Source organism: Musca domestica, unplaced genomic scaffold (assembly GCF_030504385.1).
Source record: "Musca domestica strain aabys unplaced genomic scaffold, Musca_domestica.polishedcontigs.V.1.1 56, whole genome shotgun sequence".
NCBI classification, from domain to species: domain Eukaryota; kingdom Metazoa; phylum Arthropoda; class Insecta; order Diptera; family Muscidae; genus Musca; species Musca domestica.
In genome coordinates this window covers 99532-122565 of record NW_026712356.1, presented here as the reverse complement: position 1 = coordinate 122565, position 23034 = coordinate 99532, and the positions used below count along the sequence as shown (strand labels likewise).

The window sequence follows — 23034 nt, the reverse complement described above, 5'->3', positions numbered from 1 at the left end:
TTTTTTGCTTTCATTGAATAACATTAAAAAAAAAATAAAAAAAGAAGTAAGTTCGGCCGAGCCGATATTTGAACACCATCCACTATTTGGAACGATTTTGGCAATTTTCAAAAAAATAAAATCCGTTAAAAATTCTCTTAAAATCCTAAAAATACCGAATGTAGCCAATATATTAGGGTCTATTCGACGACGTGGACCTGCATAGGCAACTTTTGTCATAAACCATCACAAAATTCAAGTTCGAAACTTGAATAAAAAATTCCGTTAATAATGTAGCTAAAATCATTAAAATTCCGAATGTCGGGAGGTACCGTTATATTGGGACTTTACGAAGACGTGGTGCTGCACAGACAATTTTCCGTCATAGGCTTTTGTATCCATTGCGAACTTCAAACACCAAATTTGAAACAATTCCGGTGAATAATGTCACTAAAATCATCAAAATACCAAATATCGGGAGGTACCGTTAAATGGGTGATATACGAAGACGTGGACCTGCACAGACAATTTTCGGTCGTAGGCTGTAGTACCAATTACGAACTTCAACTACTAAATTTAAAACATTTCCGGTGAAGTAAAATTTTATCAACCTACTTCATTTCGTTCGGAAGCTAGAGTGATTTCCACAGACTGACAGACGGACGGACGTCGTTAAATCGAAATAGAATTTTGAGCTGATCAAGAATATATATTCTTTGTTGGGGCTAAAATGTATATTTCGAGGTGGTACAAATGGAATGACAAACTTAATATACCCTCCATACTATGGTGGAGGATATAAAGATGTAAAAATTATGGCGTTTTGACTTTGTTGCAGTTTTTTATCTCACCCTGTATATACGTAAAATGCCCGGTTTCCGAAGAATCTTAATCCGAATATTTCAAAAAGTGTTGACGTGGGGGGAAATTGCGTCCCCTACTTAGGTTACTTTGCTATGTAAACATTCAAAACGCCGATATACGTGTCTCTTTTTTTAGCTCTACTTTCATAAGCTGGTGGATATTCCCGAAAATTTTGAATATAGACACCCATTGTAATTAAAATAAAAAAAAATTATATATACTTACTTATTCCACTTCGACTCTTGTCATAGCGATCTGGTATATGGGGTATTGGATACGGATGATAAATAGTATATGGGGGTTGATAATATGAAGTTTGTTGCTGTTGTGGATCGAAATTGTGCTTTTGTTGCTGATGCTGTTGTTTCTTTTGTTTAGCCTGCAGTATATCGAATTCTTGTTCGGGTGGTGGCCTTCGATGGGTCTTGCCACTGATTGAATAGACATGATGGGTGCGTATAAATTTGTCGTCGACCTGTAATGAAGAGAAAAATGCATAAAAACAAATGATAAATGGTGCACAAAAAATGTTTCAGATTTGCTCAAAGGCTTGGTTTTTAAAAATAAGTCACTGTCAGTTATATATATTTATCCATTAGAAGCGTAAAGTTCTAAAAAATATTTTGAGTATTTTAAAAATCAAACCAACTCCCTCCTACCGAGGAAATATTTTATAAATTTTCTTTTGAATATCCTCTCGTTTACATATTACATCCGAACACGAATTTTATTTCAAGTATTGCATTTACATTCGTATATAATCAGCGCAGGTTCATCCTTGTTCTTTTGGACTTTTCTAATGGAAATTTTATTAAATATGACACGCGATTTAGAACATGAACTGACAATTGAAATATTTATGACCCTATTTACACGATTTATAATTTCAAATAATTTCCATGCAGGTTGGAAAAAAGTTTATAGCAATAATAACATTAATGAACAATATTTAAATGTGTGATTTTATTTGGCACCATTAGGTTCTTGTTTAAGGGAAAGGATAGTGAAAGACTATCAAACCAGAATATAATTTTCAACAACTGTGCCAGGTTTGTTGTTAATTTTTAACAGCAAAATATGTAAAGTGCTGTTACCAGCGATTTTAGTTCAGATTAGGTGTTTACTTAGTTGCCATGAAGGATTAGACTCGAGCAAAATTGTTCGTAATACCCAAAAAGTAAGGGCTAAATGGAATTTACTTTCAGTGACCAAAGTCGATAAGTACTTATTTCTTCAAATTTTTGTGACCAACATACCTCTTTAAAATAATGGGTGGGTAAGCAGATTTGTATTGCATATTTTTCTGAGTTCTTCTCACAAAAAATCTAAATATATGTCCATAAAGTTTTATATTCTTTTTCTGGCTGCTAAAAAATATTTTTGAAATAGGTGTAGAATATGCCCATCATTTGAGGTGGGTATTAGAAAATCCAAATTATTTTCCTAACTCCTGAACGAAACCCATTTCATGACATTTGGAGTCGATAAGGCTATGTATGTCGGCTGGTGCGAACGATAATTCTCAACGGGAGTATCCGATTTTGCCAAACTTGGTACATCATAACGATCATCACAGCGAACGATAATTCTCAAAGGGAGTATTCGATTTTGGCCAAACTTGGTACATCATATTTTTTTTACCAAATTTAGATTTAGATTACAGTATCTATCAACGCCTCCCCACACAAATGCTTGACATTTTACAAAACAGAAACCAAAATTAATATACTTCAGACTGCTGTCATTTCTAAACCACTCGTCCGAAAGCTGTTAATATTATTTCAGTGACTGCTCATTATATTGTTTACAAAAGCATTTTGGTGAGAATTTTCCAGAAAAAAGTTATTCGTGATGGTATTGGCGGGAAAACCACAAGGATTGAGGCGATATATATCATCTTCACCTCATAAATATTGGGATATGCCGATTCAACCGATATATACCATATTGTGCTGACAGAAATGTTTGGATATGCCGAGTTTTAGAGGAGTTGAATGCTCATTTTCCGCTTTTTAAGCTTCAGGATTATTCAAAAATGTTAAAAAGGGGTTGGCTGCTGAATTCCATCTTCAAACCAAATCTTGTGTTGAGAGGAATCGGATGCTCATTGCTCGATTTATGAGCTTTATGAATAATCAAAATGTTGACCTATTGTGGGGAGGTACCAAAAGGAGTGGACCAATATATTCTATCTTTATATCAAATTTTGTGTTTGTAGAAATATTGAAATGTTTGAAATTTTAAGAGAATCGCACACTTATTTCACATTTTATAAGAGTTATAATTATTCTAAATGTTGACCCGTTGTGGGTACCAGAAATCGGATACACCCTTCGAGAGCTATCGTGCGAATCAGCCAGCAAGCTAGACAGACCGACTGACAAACCTATATCGACCTCAAATGTCCTAAAACGAATTTGGTCCAAATAGACATGAGGTCTAAAATCGTTTTTTTTTCGATGAGTTTTGTATTGGCAGTATCAAATGATATATATTTCCTGTAGCTATATTGCTGAAGGCTCGTAACAATCCACGTTCCTGCGGCATAGGTGTCTATACCGACGGTTCAAAGATGGAATGCCACACTCTCGGAGAAGAGAAGAAAGTCGCTACTGTCATTGTCTAAACCGGACTTATGGTGAGTATTATCACAGGTCAATGTTAAGTGAGGGCAATGACCTCGAAATGGGACAGCGATGACATTGATTACTGTAGAATATGTCAGGGCGAAGAAGAAATTGAGACGATCGAACATTTGCTCTCCACTGTCCAGCACTCATTAACGTGATACGTTCTTTAACGCTGACCCTACAGCAATTCTTCATTTAGCCAGAAGATGTAAGTGGTTAAAGACGACACGGCAAGATCTCTAGCCGTGGACCACCCCCCTAACTATATTTTAAAACCTCTAACACCTTACTTTTTCTAATATTCTTCTACGACCAGCAGATCTTCGAGTGAAGCGGTTACCAAAAAGGCCACCGCGCGTCCTTTAACCTATACTAACATATATGGCTGAAGGTATAAAAAGTGATTATCCTCCACTATTTAGAAGAAATTTACAAAATTTCCAAACAAAGTCTTTCGAAAAATACTGCTAAAATCATAAAAATATCGAGTATATGGAGTTAGCGCTATATTGGGACCTATATGAAGACGTGGTTCTGTATGTACCATAGTTGTCATAGGCCATTATGATAATCAAATACGAAACCTGAAACAATTCCAGTGAATAATGTGGCAAAAATCATCAAAATACCGAATATAGGCAGGTACCTTATAGGCCCATATGAGAAGAAGACATGCTGCCAATAGACAGCAAATTTGGGTTAAAATTGTGATAAAAACCCATAAAACCCTTAATCTGTCGGTACAGTTATATGAAGACTATAGCAAAAAGTGGACCTACAGGGTGAGATAAAAAACTGCAACAAAGTCAAACGCCATAATTTTTACATTTTCTTAATTTTATTGAATGAAAGTAAAAAATGTCGAAAATAGCATCAAATTTTAGAATAAGTTTAGATTTTTCGAATTGGTCACCCTTGGCACGAATTATGGCCTTCAAACGGCCAATGAAACCGCCACACACTGCCCGAATGTTGCTCTGCGGTATTTTGGCCCACTCCCGGGGAAGCGCTTGCTTGAAATGATCAAAACTTTGGTATTTTTTTAGTGCCAACCTTGCTTTCCAAAATACTCTAGACGCAATAGTCCAACGGCTTCGTATCCGGATATTTTGGTCGCCATTGTGTGCTGGAAATGAAGCGTGGAACCTCATTTTGTAACCATTCTTGAGTGGCTCATGCTATGTGCGATGGTGCTGAGTCCTGTTGGAATGTGCACGATCTGCGGTCAAAATGTTTGCGTGCCCTATGCTTTAATACACCCTCCAGAATATTTTCGCGGTAATATTCGGCATTTATTCTGATGCCACGGTCGATTAATACGAGCGGAGAGCGACAATCGGCGGCCCACACCATCACCATGGCCGGCGCTTGAATTCTTGTTCTCTGGAAAATTCTCACAAAAGTGCTTTTGTACACTTGAAAACAATATAATAAGCTGTCACTGGAATATTTTAAACAGCTGTCGGACGAGTGGCTTAGAGATGACGGCAGTCTGAATTTGGTTGCAGTTTCTTCATCTCTCCCTGTATATGGGGCCTATACCAAAAAGAGGACATATATAACCTATTTCAATACCAAAAGTTCTGCAGATATGACACACATCTGAGTTAAATTTTATCTAAATTTTTCATCAACATATTTTCAGAGATGGTCAGACAGATGGGCGGAAATCGCAAAATCGACATAGAGCTGTATGTTGATCAAGAGTATGTATACTTTGTAGGGTCTTAAATTTATATTTCGAGGTGTTACAAACGGGATGACAAACTCACTACACCCTTCATACAATGGTGGACGGTATAAAAATGTTGGTGACAAATTTGTTCCCTCTACTTATCACAGCTGTAAATTTTTCGAGTGAGCGAAATAGCGGTCGGGCTGTAAGCATGAATTGTGTGTCTACTTTTGTTCACACTGTGTCAGACATGCTTAGTTAATATTTGTAATAATTACTCATGTTGTACATAGGAAGTTATGTACTTCACATTGTATACAAGTACATGGTATTAACGCTTGGGTTGGTGAGTTATTGTAAAATGTAAAAGCCACTTGTTTAGATGCATGCATATACATATACATACTACTATGTGATTATGTGTGTGCGGTACAAAACGGATATATTTCCCTACGGCCGCAATGTAATTTTAAGTTTGAAAAGTCTGTCGCGCCAACATCTGGTATGAGGCTATATGATAATAATGGTTTTCGTTAACAAACATATAAAGAACGGGGAATGGTAAAGGAAATCAAAGATAGTGAGTTTGAATTAATAAAGGGCATACCATTTTTGAAAGTGTAAGGAATTATAAGCATTTTTATGAACTACAACACTATGTGTTGGGGGTAGTATAAGTTTGATTGTTTCAAATTTGGTATTTGAAGTTCGTAATGGATACTACAGCCTATGACAGAAAATTGTCAGTGCATGTCCACGTATAGCCCCCATATAACGGTACCTCCTGATATTCGCTATTTTGATTATGTTAGAGACATTATTCACCAGAATAGTTTCAAATTTGGTATTTGAAATTTGTAATGGATACTGCAGCCTATGACAGAAAGTTGTCTATGCAGGTGCAGGTATTCGTATAGGCCCCATATATAAGTACCTCCATATTTTCGGTATTTTGACGATTTGACTTCCACGTCGTATAGACCCCAATATAACGGCTATATGTGGTATTTTTAACATTTTAACAGCACTTTTAACGGATTTTATTTTTTGAAAATTTCCAAATTCGTACAATTGTTGGAGGGTATAGCAAAGTAGAGTGTATTATAATTATATAAACAGATACATAATATTGATTATTTATTTCGTCAGTATGAAATGTACATAATTTCATTAAAAAAGAATACTTTTAAAACCATTGAACAAAGTTAATCTGCAAACTTTTTGGATCACAAAATGAAAGCAGAAGCAATTTTTTTATATTCTTATTGAGACTTTTGTATTTTCAGTAATAAAGTATAACAAAGAGTAATTAAGTTAATTCTTCAAACTATAGTGCATTATTTGAAAAAAAAAAAAAAATATTTGAACATTTATATAAGGAATGACACAAACAAGGGTTCATCTGTAATTGCAGTTAAATTAAAATACTCAAATGAACGCTTTCAACTCCGCATCATTCAAATGACAAATTCAATATCAAAAATTTTATTTTACTTATTTATTTATTTTTTTTTTTTTTTTTGACTAAAAAATTGTTGCCCCTATTTTTATACCCTTTATGTGTTAATTATTGTAGTTTAGTTACTTGCACATTTTTTTGTAATTAGTATAAAACTCAATATGTAATTATATCCCCATCTAAGAGACACATGCTGGTCATTGTCTCTGCATTTAATTAAATAACTTTGTTGCTATTTTGATTTTTTTCCTGTCAGCAGGAATGAGTAAAAAATCTTATTCATGGAGATTAAATTAAAAAAGTTTATAATATTTTGTGGAAATATTTAAAAAGGAATTTTGTATGATATTCATTTCTAATCATAAATTAAGTTATTCAACGTCAACAAAGCGGGCGGGGGGTAGGTGTTACTTCAAAAGTTTCTTCAAAGAAAATTCAAAATGCAGAGTGATTAAATAACTATAAAATTTAGAAAAATATATATATATATGGTGTTTTAACTCTGCATAAAACTTTTCAAAAAAAAAAAAAAAAAAAAAAAAAAACCCTACAACACTACAATATGTTAGAGGCCCCCTTTTGTCCAAATCCATTTTGCAAGATTTCCCTTTTTTTTCGCTTGTCACGGAGCACTTCCCAGATCTTACCCTTAGCATTTTGACCAGGGACATTTGCCCAATATTTGCGCACTCCGTCGTGCTGTTAGTTACAGCTAAATATAATCCAATGGTCATCCAAAATGCTAGAATTCTTCCATGTCCTTGACTCTCTTCTCAGTGTCGATTGGCTTCAATTGTGTGACCAAGAAAATGTTTCTGTTTTTGGTTCATTTGAATCCCTAAATATTTTGCGATCATCTCCACAAGCAAGTGGCTCATCTGTATCTCCAAATTTAGACTCATCTATATAATTTGCCTTTCTACGATATTTGGCTATATTCGTCAACGAATTCAGTATAAAAAGCCAGATATATAGCATGTAGGTAATGCTGAAACTTTTTCATAGAAAAGTAGTTGTCAATTCTACCCGCTGTCCCAGACTCTAACTTCTTGCGACATTTCGTGAGATTTGGTTTCTATTTGTGACCTTTATAACGGCTGCAAAATCAGGAACATTTTCAGTTGTTGGTCCATTTCAACTCCTGAATATACTGCGGACATCTTTGAAAACAATAGGCCTAGCCTTTCTGAGACTTACCCTACCCTTGTGAAAATTTTCGTGAAGATCGGACGATAATTGCAGACTGTATATAATAACCCTAACCTGTGTTGTAAGTTGAAAAAAAAAATTAAAAATATTCACTTCAATACTATAAGTCAAATTGAAAAAATCGCATGCGATAAAAAATATGAAAATATCAAAAAAATGTTACAAAATCTATATTAACATCGTTATTGACATCTTTTTGTGTGATATTACTTAGATTTTATTCCTTAATGCCAAAAGGGCATTCTGAATTGACAAAATTTGTCAAAATCGGTCCAGCCATTCTTGAGATATAAGCATTCTACCTAATATCCACTTCCTTTGTATATACATATTGTATATATATCATTATATATACCCGATATATTTATTGTCGGTATCTACGTAATGGTCAGAATCGCTGGGATTAAAAATATTCGCGTTTTAATGGAAAATTTGACTTTTGTTTAACACAAAAGTTATGGTCTATTTTACCTACTAAATATTACCCGATAGCCACCAAAATTGGAAGACTTCTGCTCAGCCCTAAGTTCTAGCCCCTTGCTAACTTCCGCGTTGATTGGTCTATAATTGCGACCTGTAGAGCAACTGCAAAATTGGGAAATTTTTCAGTTTTTGGTCCATTTCAACCCCTAAATATTATGCGATCATCTCCAAAAGCAATAGGCTTCTATTCTGACCCCAGCTTCACCTCCATTCTAAATTTCGTGAAGATCAGGCTATAATTGCGACCTGTTGAGTGATTACAAATTAACATGGACAGACGGACGGACAAACATATATTGCTAGATCGACTCAGCTCGGCGAGATAGGAAGACCCATATATACTTTCCTATGTGGGAAAACAACAACACTCAACAGGACTCAGCACCATCGCACTCAGCACGCGCCACTCAAGAATGGCTACAAAATGAGGCTCTTTGCTTCATTTCCAGCGCACAATGGGCACCAAAATCTCCGGATACCAATCTGTTGGACTGTTGTGTCTAGAGTATTTTGGAAAGCAAGGTTGGCACTATAAAATGCCAAAGTGTCGATCACCTCAAGCAAGTGTTTCGCCGGGAATGGACCAATATACCGCAGAGCAACATTCGGGCAGTGTGTGACGGTTTCATTGGCCGTTTGAAAGGAAACCAATTTGAACAAATCTAAATTTATTCTGAAATCTGAAGCTATTTTCGACATTTTTTGCTTTCATTTAAAAAAATTTTAAAAAAAATGTAAAAATTATGGCGTTTGACTTTGTTGCAATGTTTTTATCTCACCCTGTATGGCCCCCATACTATGGCCTCACCCACTTTATGGTTTTTTGAAAAGTTTGACTGTATTATCCAAAAGGTCTTACTGGTATTTATAACACTGTGCGATAGCAAAATACACACATTATCTAACTTTCCAATTGTGATTTGTGGAAACCCACAGATCACGAACATGCCTTTGGTTTTTCAGGGTCACTTCGAAAAATGATTTTATAACGGTAAATATATGGAAAATCCGAGTTTCTTGGGATTTCAACTTCAATCGCGTTATTTTTGTGTAATCATTTGTGTTTTAATTTTTTTTTTTTATAACAAAAACATTTTTTACCCATGTGACGAGAATATCCCAGACAAAAACAAGGGAACTGATGAGAATTGGTGGCTCTTTTCAAAACCTAGATATTCCCTGCCTTACCCCTGGTAAACATTACTATCGTTCTCCACTAATAAACAAACTTTGTTTGTATAAAAACAACAATAAAGGGTTAATCATGACCATTTTCCAACAACAAAATACTATGGTATCCCAAACAAAAAAGCCTACACCGTTCTATTTTAAAGAGTTTAAATTTCGTTTATTAGTGGAGAACGATGGTAATATTTACCATGGGGTAAGGCAGGGAATACCTAGGTTTTGGAAAGAGCCACCAATCCTGATCAGGATGAACGAAAGCATATCAAGTGGAGAAAGATGTAAATGTTTATAAGTGTGGTTGTAAGATTTAGAAGACTTTCCAAAAGAAATTTAATTTTATTTAATTCTTTGGTTCCTCTTCTATTGAGCTTACGATCTCGTCACTTGGGTAAAAAAAATGTTTTTTGGTATAGAAGTTATTTTTTAAATAACTTCTGGGGAGAATATCCCAGACAAAAAACCAGGGAACTGATGAGGATTGGTGGCTCTTTTCGAAACCTAGGTATTCCCTGCCTTACCCCCTGGTAAACATTACCATCGTTCTCCACTAATAAACAAATGTTGTTTTTATAAAAACAACAATAAAGGGATAAAGCCTGACCATTTTGCAACAACAGAATTTAAATTTCCCTAATGGCGTTTTGGAAAAATTTTCAAACCAGTCTAGTCTTATTTATTTCATTTTGTACACCATATGCTCCTTTATTATTAAACGTTTGTCACAATTTTTTGTTTAAATGTTATTTTTAACTTTATGAACATTTGATAACGTTCTCTGTCACCCTACCGTTTCCTGACATTTGATATGAACCAGGAAACGAAAGCTATTTTGTATTTTTTGTTTGTATTCATAAAATCACATTAAAAATAATAAATGTCAAACATTACCTTTTTGTTGTTGATTAGCCATGTAATGTGCGGTGGTGGACGAGCTCGTGTCGTATTGCAAAGAACCATTAGACGTTCACCAATAGCCACTGGACTTCGTTTGCGAAACCTAATTACCGGTGGGCCAGTTTGGGGTACTAATAATATAAAAGGGATAACAAAGATTAACGCGATTAGGATTATTTTCCTTGCAAAGCAAAACAAAAATTATAGTTGGCCTTTTAACATTTATTAAATGGACATTGGTAGTAATAATTTATGCTTGGAACATGATTATATTTAATACAGAATATACTAATTTATTTTTGTTTATTCCAAAAAAATATAGATTGTTCAACTAATTAATACTACAATATCTATGGCCTTGCTCAGCTGTACTTCCAACTTGATATCATAGAATATCTAAAAGTATCTACTTACAAAAAACACTCATTAAATGCTCGCCAGATGCTTTAGTATACAGCGGTGATGTCATCGATACTTCGCAATGAAATTGGCCGGACAGCTTGAAATCGACATTGGCCAGCGTCACTTGGGAAGCATTTGAATTTCCACGCTTCAATTTCCGTTTCCAAATGAAAAGAATAAATGGCAACAGAAGGCAATGGAAGAGAAAAAAATACAACAGAGAAAAGTCAACAATTAAGTAATTATTGTTATTAATTTATTCATATTTATTCGTATTTCCCTTTTTGTTCATTCCACAATAATTGCTGTGGACAATGGAATTGTTATCGCTCGAACGACGACACAATGAATCCCATGGATACTTACATCAATCGTTGCTCCTTCCAAGGTGAAATTTTTAAACGGTGGCTTGCGGCCACTCACATATTCAAAGAATTTCATTTCTTCCCTAAACCAGGAAACCTGCAACGACATAAAAGAAAATGGAAAAAAATTAGAACAAGGTTATACATTGCTGTAGGAATTTTCAATGAGATCAATAAATTGCATTTAGTTTTGGTTTCATTTTCAAGGTTGTTTAATAAAATATTTAAATTTGCAGAGGAATAGAATAAAAATATTACGGAAGGAAAGAAGCATGCAGCATAGACAAATGTTGAATATATTTTATAAAGAGGAGTTGATTTCTTTGGATTGTTTTAGAGAAATTTATGATTTTTTAAATTCTTGACCTGTGTGGACCGACATAACATATTATGAATTGGAGGTATAATATGTAATATACAATGATATTAGAGGTATAATAGTAAAATACAGGGTGGAAAAGGTAAAAAACTGCAACAAAGTCAGACGCCATAATTTAACATTTTTGTTTTTCAATTTTATTGAATGAAAGCAAAAAATGTCGAAAATAGCATCAAATTTTAGAATAAGTTTAGATTTATTCGAATTGGCCAACTTTGGCACGAATTATGGCCTTCAAACGGCCAATGAAACCGTCACACGCTGCACAAATCGTTTCTGCGGTATTTTGACCCATTTCCGGCACAATAGTCCATCAGATAGGTATCCGGAAATTTTGGTGGCCATTGAGCGCTGGAAATGAAGCGTGGAACCTCATTTTGTAATCATTCTTGGGTGGCGCGTGCTGAGTGCGATGGTGCTGAGTCCTGCTGGTATGTCTAAAGTCTGCGGCCAAAATGTTTGCGTGTCCAATACATTATTAAAACACCCTCCAGAAGATTTTCGCGATAATATTCGACCATCGGCTGTTATGGCGGCCCACACCATTGCCTGCGCTAGAGTTCTGGTGGCCAACCGAAGGTGCACATTTTCAGCCGACCTCTTTGGCAAGTAAACACGATTATTTGGTTTGTTTGTTTGTTTGCTGGACAACGAATGTTTTTCGTAGGAGAAAACCAAATTCGGCAGTTCACCACTTTCGGCCAAGCGAAGCAACTCTTTAGCTCTTTTGAGTCTATTTACTTTCTGTTGCGGTGTAAGTTCTTGCACTTTTTGGAATTTCAATGGCTCATTTTTCTATATTTGCCGAATGGAATTTTGCGATATGTTCAGCTCACGAGCCATTTTTCGGCCACTGCGACGCGGGCTTCGATCAAGTCGCTTCTTTATTTTTCGAACCATTTCTGCTGATGTTGCTGTTTTCTTCCGTCCACTTTCTTGACGTCGGGCTAAGCAACCAGTGTCACGGTAACGAGCGATGTTATGAGACACAAAAGATTTATTCACATTTAAATGCTGGAATGCTCGTACGATAGCCACCATCACGAATACCTTTTTTCTTTGCTTTTGTACGCTAGTAAACAATATAATGAGCTGTCACTGGAATAGCTGTCGGACGAGTGGCTTAGAAATGACAGCAGCCTGAAATTGGTTGCAGTTTTTTCATCTCCCCCTGTACATTGGTGATTTAGCGGTGGGTGAATAAAGCAGGAATCCTGATGATATTGAGATCTCTGTTGGTACCAAAATGTACCTGAAACTTGATATAAAGGTCAGATGTTGAGATTGTTCTGAAAAAGCTTACTTTAACTGTACGAAAATAACTAAAAGCTAATAAATTTGGTATTAGGTGATAGGATAGAGCTGAAATCCTAAAATTTGATATTGAATTCCTAAAATTTGATAGTTGAGAGGATGTGTTTTTATACCCTACAGCACTATGTGTTGGGGGTATTATAAGTTTGATTGTGTCAACATTTATGCTACTCCTTGAAATATTGGTTTCCCACATAGGAAAGTATATATGGATGTTCCTATCTCGCCGAGCTGAGTCGATCTAGCTATGTGTGTCCGCCCGTCTTTCCATGTTCAATCACTCTACAGGTCGCAATTATGGCCCTATCTTCACGAAATTTAGAATGGAGATAGGGCTAGGGCCAGAATAGAAACCTATTGCTTCCTGATTTTGCAGTTGCTCTACAGGTCACAATAATAAATCGACGCGGTACTTAGCATGAGGCTAGCGTTTAAGACTGGGCAGAAATCTTCCAATGTTGATGGTCATCAGGTACTATTTATAGGTGAAATAGACCATAATATTTGTGTTAAAGAAAAGTAAAATTTTCCATTTAACCGCGAATATTTTTAATCCCAGCGAAATCACAAGTCGACGAAAAGGCCAATTCTGACCTTTACGTAGATGCCGATGGTAAATATATCGGAAATATATACAATGTGTATATACAAAGAATGGTTGGTCCAATTTTGACAAATTTTGTCAACTAAAAAAAACATAAAAAGATGCCAAAAATGCTGTTAATATAGATTTTGTAGTACATATATTGTGACATTTTTTATTTTTTCATATTTTTTATCGCATGCGATTTTTTTCAATTAGACTTATAATATCGAAGTATACATTTTGTAATATTTTTTCACCTTACAACACAGGTTGGAGTTATTATATATACATATTGCAATTATCGTCCGATCCTCACGGAAATTTTCACAAGAGTATGGTTAGGCTCAGAAGGCCTATTGTTTTCAAAGTTGTCCGCAATATATCAAGGGATTAAAATGTTTCTGATTTTGCAGCCGTTATAAAGGTCATAAATAAAAATAAAGGACACAAAATCTCGCATGAAGTTAGAGTTTAGGACAGCGTGTAGAATGGACCACTATTTCTCTCTGAAAAATACCAACATTACTTACAGGCGATATCCGAAATACACAAAAGGCGAACTTCTGGCTATTTCATGCTGATTTCGTTGACTAATATAGCCAAAAATCGTAGACAAGCAAATCATATAGATAAGTAAAAATTTGGAGATACAGAGGTGCCTCTTGTTTTGGAGATGATCGCGAAATATTTAGGGGTTTAAATAACCCAAAAACAGAAAAAAAAAACAAGTAAGCAAAGGCTACAGTCGAGCGGGCCGACCGTTGAATACCCTACAACACTATAATAAACGATATATATTATATAGGCGAGATACTCGAAAGAATTCCACAAGATCTTGTGACAAATAATAAAAGAAAACCATTAGGTTTCGTTATCTAATTTTCGAATAATAGCAACTTAAACTAATTTGCTCATTTCCAACTTATTGATAGATGTTGCACGTAAAGGGTCTTCCTAGATCTGGAACCAATATTTCCCAAAGACCTATAATCTCTCAGAAGTGGCCAAAGATTAACATTTATTATTGGTTTTTGACTAAAACGCATCTATATGAGATACAGACATTTGACTATATTCTTCAACGAAATCAGCCTTAACGAAATAGTCAGAAGTGCGTCTTTCCTGTATTTGTGAATTCTCCAAAAAGTCACTGGAATGGACATTTTCGTATTTTGTCTACATAAGTTGGCAAACTATTTCACACATTGAATATTTTTGGATGGCCATCCTAAACTGCTTGGCTTTTGCAATGTCCGGTAACCCCCATTCAAATGTGCGTGAGGATCGGGCGATAATTACGACCTGCTGACTATTTTGCAGTTTTTTGGTCCATTTCAACCCCTAACTATATGGCGAGTAGGCTTCTATTCTGACCCTCATCTTATCCCCATGCAAAATTTCGTAAGGATCGGGCCATAAATGCGATCTGTATATGATATCCTGATATCCTAACTACTTAGTTTTGTTAGCTGTATAAATATTACCAAATGTTTAATTCAAAATGAAAATATGCCAAAAGTATGACAAAATTGAAAAAATATGAGAAAATTTTACAAAATCAATATTTTCATCTTTAGAGAGATATTTTTATGCGATTTTTTAGACGTTTTTTCTTTCCTGCCAAGAGGCCATTCTGAATTAATGAGAACTGTCGAAATCAGTTCCGCCGTTCTTGACATATAAGAGATCTTTCAAGCATATCTTCTTTGATAGACATATATATCGCACATATTTTGCTATGTTAACATCAATGTAAAGATCAGAAGTAACCTTGTCATGGCTTCGTGATTTCGCCGGGTTTTAAAATATTCGCGGTTTAATGAAAATGTTTGAATTTTTTCAGCACAAAAGATATGGTCTATTTTACCCGCTAAATATTACCAATACCCAATACCCAAATTGGTAGGCTTCTTCCCCGCCCTAAACTCTAGCTACATGCGACATTTTTTCAGTATTTGGTCCATTTCAACCCCTAAACATTTGGCGATCATCTCCAAAAGAAATAAGCTTCTATTCTGGCCCTAACCCCCCCTTCGTGCAAATTTCGTTAGGATCGGGCCATAATTGCGACCTGTAGCGTGATTACAAATTAACATGGACAGACGGACGGACGGACATACAAAGCTAGATCGACTCACCTCGTCGAGCTAGGAAGATCCATATATACTTTCCTATATGGGAAACCAATATTTCGAGGTGTTACATAAATTCTGGTCCAATCAAACTTATAATACCCCCAACACATAGTGTTGTAGGGTATAAAAATCCTGATCACACAATTGAAGCTATCGACACGCCTGAAAAGAGAGTTAAGGTCAGGTAAAAATTCTAGCATTTTGGATGACCATTGAATTATTTTTATCTGTAAAATGGACCAAAGCAACTAACCACATGAGGGAGTGTGTAAATATTGGGTAAATATCCCTGGTCAAAATGCTAAGGGTAATAAGTGAGCAGTGCTCCGTGACATAATTTGAAAAGCAAAGTCTTCCAAAATAGATTTGGACATAAGGGGTCTTCTAACATATTGTAGTCTTGTGGGGTATAACATGGTTGGTGCCGCACGACTATAGCCTTTGCTTACTTGTTTTATATACTTTTTAATAATAATCCTTCTCGAAGTCAAATTATGCACTCTATAGCAATGTTACTTGTTACGGGAGGTACACATGCCTCTGTCAAATTTTGTGGAAATCGATTCAGATTTGGATATCCCTGCCATATATTAGTTCTCTCTGATTCCAAATTAGTACTTCTCTTAAGCCATAATACGCATTCAAAAACCGTTTATAGTCGGCCCACCCAACTTTTGACTTATTTTTATTGGTTTTATTCATCACAAATAACGAATATCTAAAAAAAATATACGCAAAAATATATTCTCATTTACTTAGCGCTTCAAAAAACTCTGTAATCGACTGGTTGATTTTCTGGGCTACTATACTACTAGTTGACATCAAATAATATCCACCGCATGTTGTTGTAATAATTTTTATTGAAAACCAACCTAACAAGTGCAATGTCAAAAAAATGTAATATTGATTGACATTTCCATGTCAGTGTTCATACAACGATTGACTCGGAATGTAGAACCATTTGAGTTTTTTTTTTTCACTTTTTTCTTTTCATTGTCATGAGAAAAATGAAAAGTTTTCCAAGTGTTTTTCTCAATTATTGACAGGCAGAATGGTGACATTTATTAAATTGGATTGCAAAAGAAAATCAAAGTCATGAAGATATGACGAAGGAAATGTTTTCCAACGAACAAAGTATGTTATAGTTCATTGATAGCGGAAGAAACGAACTATGAAACAAGGTTTGTGAAAGAAATGTAAGTGTAAATTAAAAAGTAATGATTTGAGGCATAGGTGTTCTGTCATATCTATAGTTTGATGTGACAGAATGCCATTACTTCATAACAATTGGATAGCTATAAATAGCGGTAAAATTGAAAACGATTTACTTACTGATGAAACTTTAAGTTATAATTCGTTGTATAATAAAAGAATTACACACCTATTTGTGGATTTTTATGTGCAGGGTGATACAAAAAAACTGCAACAAAATCAAACGCCAGAAATTTTATTTATTTTTTTTAATTTTATTGAATGAAAGCAAAAAAATTCGGAAATAGCATCAAATTTTAGAATAAGTTTAGATTTGTTCGAAATGGCCACCTTTGGCACGAATAATGGCCTTCAAACGGCCAACGAAATCGTCACATGCTGCCCGAATGTTGCTCTGCGGTATTTTGGCCCATTCCTGCGAAGCGCTTGCTCGAGGTGATCGACACTTTGGTATTTTTAGTGCCAACTTTGCTTTCCAAAATACTCCAGACACATCAGTCCAAAGGATTAGTATCCGGAAATTTTGGAGGTCATTGTGCGCTAGAAATGAAGCGAGGAACCTCATTTTGTAACCATTCTTGGGTGGCGCGTGCTGAGTGCGATGATACTGAGTCCTGTTGGAATGTCCAAGGTCTGCGGCAAAATTGTTTGCCGCGAGCAGAGAGCGACCATCGGCTGTTATGGCGGCCCACACCATTATCATGGCCGGTACTTGAGTTCTGGTGGAAAACCGAATGTGCACATTTTCAGTTGACCCCTACGGCAAGTAACCAAAATCATTTGGTTGCTTACAAACTGCTGGACAACGAATGTATTTTCATCGAAGGAAATCAAATTCGGCAGTTCACTACTTTCGGACAAGCGAAGCAACTCTTGAGCTCTTTTGAGTATATTTTCATTCTGTAAGTTCGAGCTCTTTCTGGAATTTCAATGGCTTTACCCCGAGCTCATTTTTCAATATTTGCCGAACGGAATAATGCGATATGTTCAGCTCACGAGCCATTTGTGCTGATGTTGCTGTTTTCCTGTAAAAAATTCATTTCAGGAAATATTCCTTGTAAATTTAAAAATTAGGTTTAGTTGTAAGTAGCTTCTAAATATCGGGAAATGAATTCAAATTTTTGCAATGGGAGTTTTTGCTGGCAAACGCATTAAACTGAGATAAAACTAAGATTCGATAGACACAAAGAAGTTTGAATTGCAGGTTATTCTCCGCCCTTAAATTGTGGGTAACATACATATTGTTCTACTAATAAAGAGACAATATCGTTTGTCGCCAATAAATATATTCGGTATTATACGTTGACTTCTCTTATATTTTATTTATATTTCGTTTGATGGTCCTATGCCCGTATTGGTCGTAGTTGTTCCACTGTCGATACCTGCTTCCCAGATCCATGATTTTCAATTTGTTCCACATTCCCTTTTAACAACATTGCAAAATATTATGTTCTGACTGAAATTCTTCTGTAAAATTTGGTATATTTACAAAGACATCTCAAACATTAATGCAAATATCGGAACATTGCCAAAAATTAAGAAAGACAGTAGCGTCAAATGTTAAAAAAATTGTCCATATTTTAAAAATCCAATAGGGCGTATGGAGCACTTAAGAATAATAACGACAATATATATTCCTCTAATAAAGAGATCTACACTTAGTTCTAAGAAATAAATGTTTCTGTTTCTAGAAAAACATCTTAACTTTATCCAAGTTGTAGCGACATACGTTTTCCCTCCTAGTAATTTAACGAAATTTTCTTCTGCCCAATTTCATGCGAAGTAACAACATTTCAATTGAAGCTAAAATAACCATCACTCTTCGCTTGAGTTTCGTTGGTAAAAAAAAAAAAAACAAAACGAAAATCTTATTTGGCCACGTACAATGACAATGTTCTCTCAATACGACTACTTGCCAACACTTGTAAAACATGAATTGTACAAAATGAAAATGTTGTGTTTTATTAGCTGATGGTTTGTTGTTATTTGTTTGTTCTGTTGGTCGTTTGTCATCCATGGTGTATGTGGTAGTGTAAGGCTTTTCGCAACAGCGTCACCACCGCCGCAGCCGCCTCCAATTCCAATTCCAACACTACAACTACATTTCGTTCTTCCATTTCATTATATTGCACAAATTGTGTTTGGCATTTCGGCAAGTAGTGGCAGTAATAATAGAATGCTGCACGAATACACACGTTCGCTCCCGCAACAATGAAGCATGCTGATGGCATTTGTATTTGTACACGTACTATTTCATTTCATGTACTGGAGACAGCTAGATAAATAAGTAAATGTCAGCTCATAGATATTTTTATCTTTGCCAAACGCATACTTGTACACATATCCATGTGTTATTGTGTGTGTGTGTGTGTTACATCGATTGGCGAGAGAAGAGACGAATATATCCTAGTCACGGACTACAGGAAGAACACGTTTTTATTAGAGGCCTTTGAAATATTGCTCTTATTAAATGTGAGGCATGGTGCAGAAGATTGCCTACATATCTTGTTTTTATTTTTTTTTATTTTTTTTTGTTAAATAATTCTATTTCAAAATTTCGTTTGTATAAATGAATTTAATGATTGGAATTACAACAAGTGAAACACGATTTTCGTTGTATCTGCTACGAATTGAACATAATATGACATTAGGCATAAATTTATGTTGGATTGTGAACATAAGAAAACATGGAAAAGTGGAAGATTGTTTGTAGAATTAGAGTGGGAGTCGAAACGCCCAAACCATTTTTGATGTTCCTGTAAACTGTAAAAAAGAGCAAATCATGCTTGTTCCCATTTAAGAAACATCGAGTATGCTCCTTTTTTCTACTACCAGTAGTGTCCTCACTCCAATTTGAGCGAACTTCATTTTTGCTCGAATTCGAGTGAGTTTCACTCTTTATTCGAATAGAGTTTTTCAGAGAGTCTTTTTCGTTCTATGAAAATGTGAAATGAAAACTTTTACAATAGAAAACAAGTAAGCAAAGGCTACAGTCGAGCGGGGCCGACCGTTGAATACCCTACAACACTATAATAAGTGATACAACACTATAATAAGAATACTCGAAAGAATTCCACAAGATATTGTGACAAATAATAAAAGAAAACCATCAGGTTTCGTTCTCTAATTTTATAATAATAGCAACTTATACTAATTTGCTCATTTCCAATTTATTGGTAGATGTTGCACGTAAATGGTCTTCCTAGATCTGGAACCAATATTTCCCAAAGACCTATAATCTCTTAGAAGTGGCAAAAGATTAACATTTATTATTGGTTTTTGACTGAAACGCATCTATATGAGATACAGACATTTGACTATTTTCTTCAACGAAATCAGCGTTAACGAAATAGTCAGAAGTGCGTCTTTCCTGTATTTGTGAATTCTCCAAAAAGTCACTGGAATGGACATTACAAAATTTGTGGGTGAGGGTCGGGCGATAATTACGACCTGCTGACAATTTTTCAGTTTTTTGGTCCATTTCAACCCCTAAATATATGGCGATCATCTCCGAAAAGAGTAGGATTCTATTCTGACCCTCATCTTATCCCCATGCAAAATTTCGTAAGGATTGGGCCATAAATACGATCTGTATATGATATCCTCATATTCTAACTACTTAGTTTTGTTAGCTGTAGAAATATTACCAAATGTTTAATTCAAAATGAAAATATGCCAAAAAAATGACAAAATTGAAAAGATATGAGAAAATTTTACAAAATCAATATTTTCATCTTTAGAGAGATATTTTTATGCGATTTTTTTAAGCGTTTTTTCTTTCCTGTCAAGAGGCCATTCTGAATTAATGAGAACTGTCGAAATCAGTTCCGCCGTTCTCGACATATAAGAGATTTTTCAAGCATATCTTATTTGATAGACATATATATCGCACATATTTTGCTATATATCCGTTTTGTTGGATGTTAACATCAATGTAAAGATCCGAAGTAACGTTGTCATGGCTTTGTGATTTCGCCGGGATTTAAAATATTCGCGGTTTAATGAAAAATTTTGAATTTTTTCAACACAAAAGATATGGTCTATTTTACCCGCTAAATATTATCCGATGACCACCTAAATTGGCAGGCTTTTTCCCTGCCCTAAACTCTAGCTACATGCGAAATTCCGCATCGATTGGTCTATAATTGCGACCTGTATAGCTACTGCAAAATCCGACATTTTTTCAGTATTTGGTCCATTTCAACCCCTAAACATTTGGCGATCATCTCCAAAAGAAATAGGCTTCTATTCTGACCCAAACCCCACCTTCGTGCAAAATTTCGTAAGGATCGGGCCATAATTGCGACCTGTAGCTTGATTACAAATTAACATGGACAGACGGACAGACGGACGGACGGACATACATAGCTAGATCGACTCAGCTCGGCGAGCTAGGAAGATCCATATATACTTTCCTATATGGGAAACCAATATTTCGAGGTGTTACATAAATTCTGGCCCAAAGAGTGAAATGGCAAAAATTATAAGGGAAATATTTTATATTTCGTATTTTCATAGGACAACAATTCAGTTGGTGGATGGAAGTAATATATGAGACCTACAGGGTGAGATCAAAAAACTGCAACCAATTTCAGACTGCTGCCTTTCTAATCCACTCGTCCGACAGCTATTAAAATTGTTCCAGTGACAACTCATTATATTGTTCACAGGAGTACAAAAGCATTTTAGGGAAAATTATCCAGAAAAAAGTTATTCGTGATGGAATTCAAGCTTGATAGTGTGATTTCATTACATTTGGCTGGAAAACCACAAGTGGATACCGTTAGAGCACTCCAGCATTTAAATGTGAATAAATATTTTGTGTTCCGTACCATCGTTCGTTACCGTGATACTGGTAGAGTAGCCCGACGTCAAGGAAGTGGACGGAAAAAACTGCAACAAAAGAAGCAACTTGATTGAAACCCGCGAAATTGGTAAAAATTTAGATATAGCTCCCATATATATCTTCATCCGATTTTGTGCACCAAACTTGTAATATCAGTCCGAATAGTATGGAATTTTGCACATACAACCAAATTAGGCCTGGAAATAAGTATGCCAAATTCGGTTCAGATATAGCTATAGCTCCAATATATATTGTTCATCCGATTTGTTATTTTAGTCCTCCGCAGCCGTAATATGCGCTCTGTAACAACATTATTTGGGGAAATATATGAAACACAGCTCAGAAATACCTTTGCTAAATTTTATCGAGATACGGATTTGGATATATCTCCCACACATAACTTCGTCCGATTTACTTTTTATTGTGCACCAAACGTCTAATATTTGTCCAAATGGGATTAAATTTAGCACTTATTGAGTCTAGAAGCTAGTATGTCAAATTTAGTGAAGATCGGTTTAGATATAGCTATAGCTCCCATATATATTGTTCATCCCATTTGTTATATTTGTTACCCACAGCCGTAATATGCACTCCGTAACAACGATATTCAGGGAAATATATGAAATACAGCTCAGAAATATCTTTGCCGAATTTTATCAAGATCGGTTTAGATTTGGATATAGCAATAATGGGCAATACAAGTCCGAATTAAAAAGATACAAATGCTTCGGCATATTTAGTCTTTTGAACTTTAAATTATAATTATAATTATAATTATAGCGTGTATGATTGAATTCTCCCATAAAAACTTGTAATTGTTATGTGGAACTCTACTAAATTAGCAAAGTGGTGTTGGGTATCATAAAGTCGGCACCGCCCGACTTTGAGACTTTATTTACTGGTTTTCATATGATATTTCTTTTATAAAAGTTTTTATTTCACATTTTCATGGAACGAGAATTGAGGCTCAGACCTCTGAAAAATCTCTTTGAACAAAGAGTGAAACTCCCTCGACTACGATCAAAGAATGAAGCTCGCTGAGAGTAGAAAAGGAAGAGCGTACTCTATTTTTCCATGTTTCTTACACAGGAACAAGACGTGTGAAAATCTGGGTTTTTAGAAATTCGTACTAAGAGGGTAGCAAAAGTACTAAAATCGGAATGTAAGAACTAAGTCTCCAAACTGTTCTAAATCGTACTAAATTTGAAAGAGATGGGTTTGGGGTGAAGTGATAAAATTGGAATTCTTAAATTTTGTGAAATAAGTAGTTCTGAAATTCTAAAAATGTATGTTAAGGTCTCTGTTGGTATGTGTACTATGATTGTACGAAAAGTATTAATTGGTGCTACTTTGGGTAATGGGTGAAGGGATAATACTAGAGTCCTGAAATTTAATATGAATGTCACTGTTTGTG

General features: G+C 35.2%; 1 protein-coding gene across 1 annotated transcript in view; it reads right to left on the bottom strand.

Annotated features, from left to right (window-relative positions):
- LOC101889950 (uncharacterized) overlaps positions 1 to 23034 on the bottom strand; it is a 142386-nt gene that overhangs the window by 100228 nt on the left and 19124 nt on the right. The window contains exons 4-7 of the mRNA XM_059128647.1: positions 11150 to 11245; positions 10796 to 10931; positions 10376 to 10512; positions 1069 to 1318 (exon numbers count right to left, since the gene is read on the bottom strand). Of these exons, the coding sequence (XP_058984630.1) occupies positions 1069 to 1318; positions 10376 to 10512; positions 10796 to 10931; positions 11150 to 11245 (619 nt within the window). The remainder of the gene's footprint in view (positions 1 to 1068; positions 1319 to 10375; positions 10513 to 10795; positions 10932 to 11149; positions 11246 to 23034) is intronic.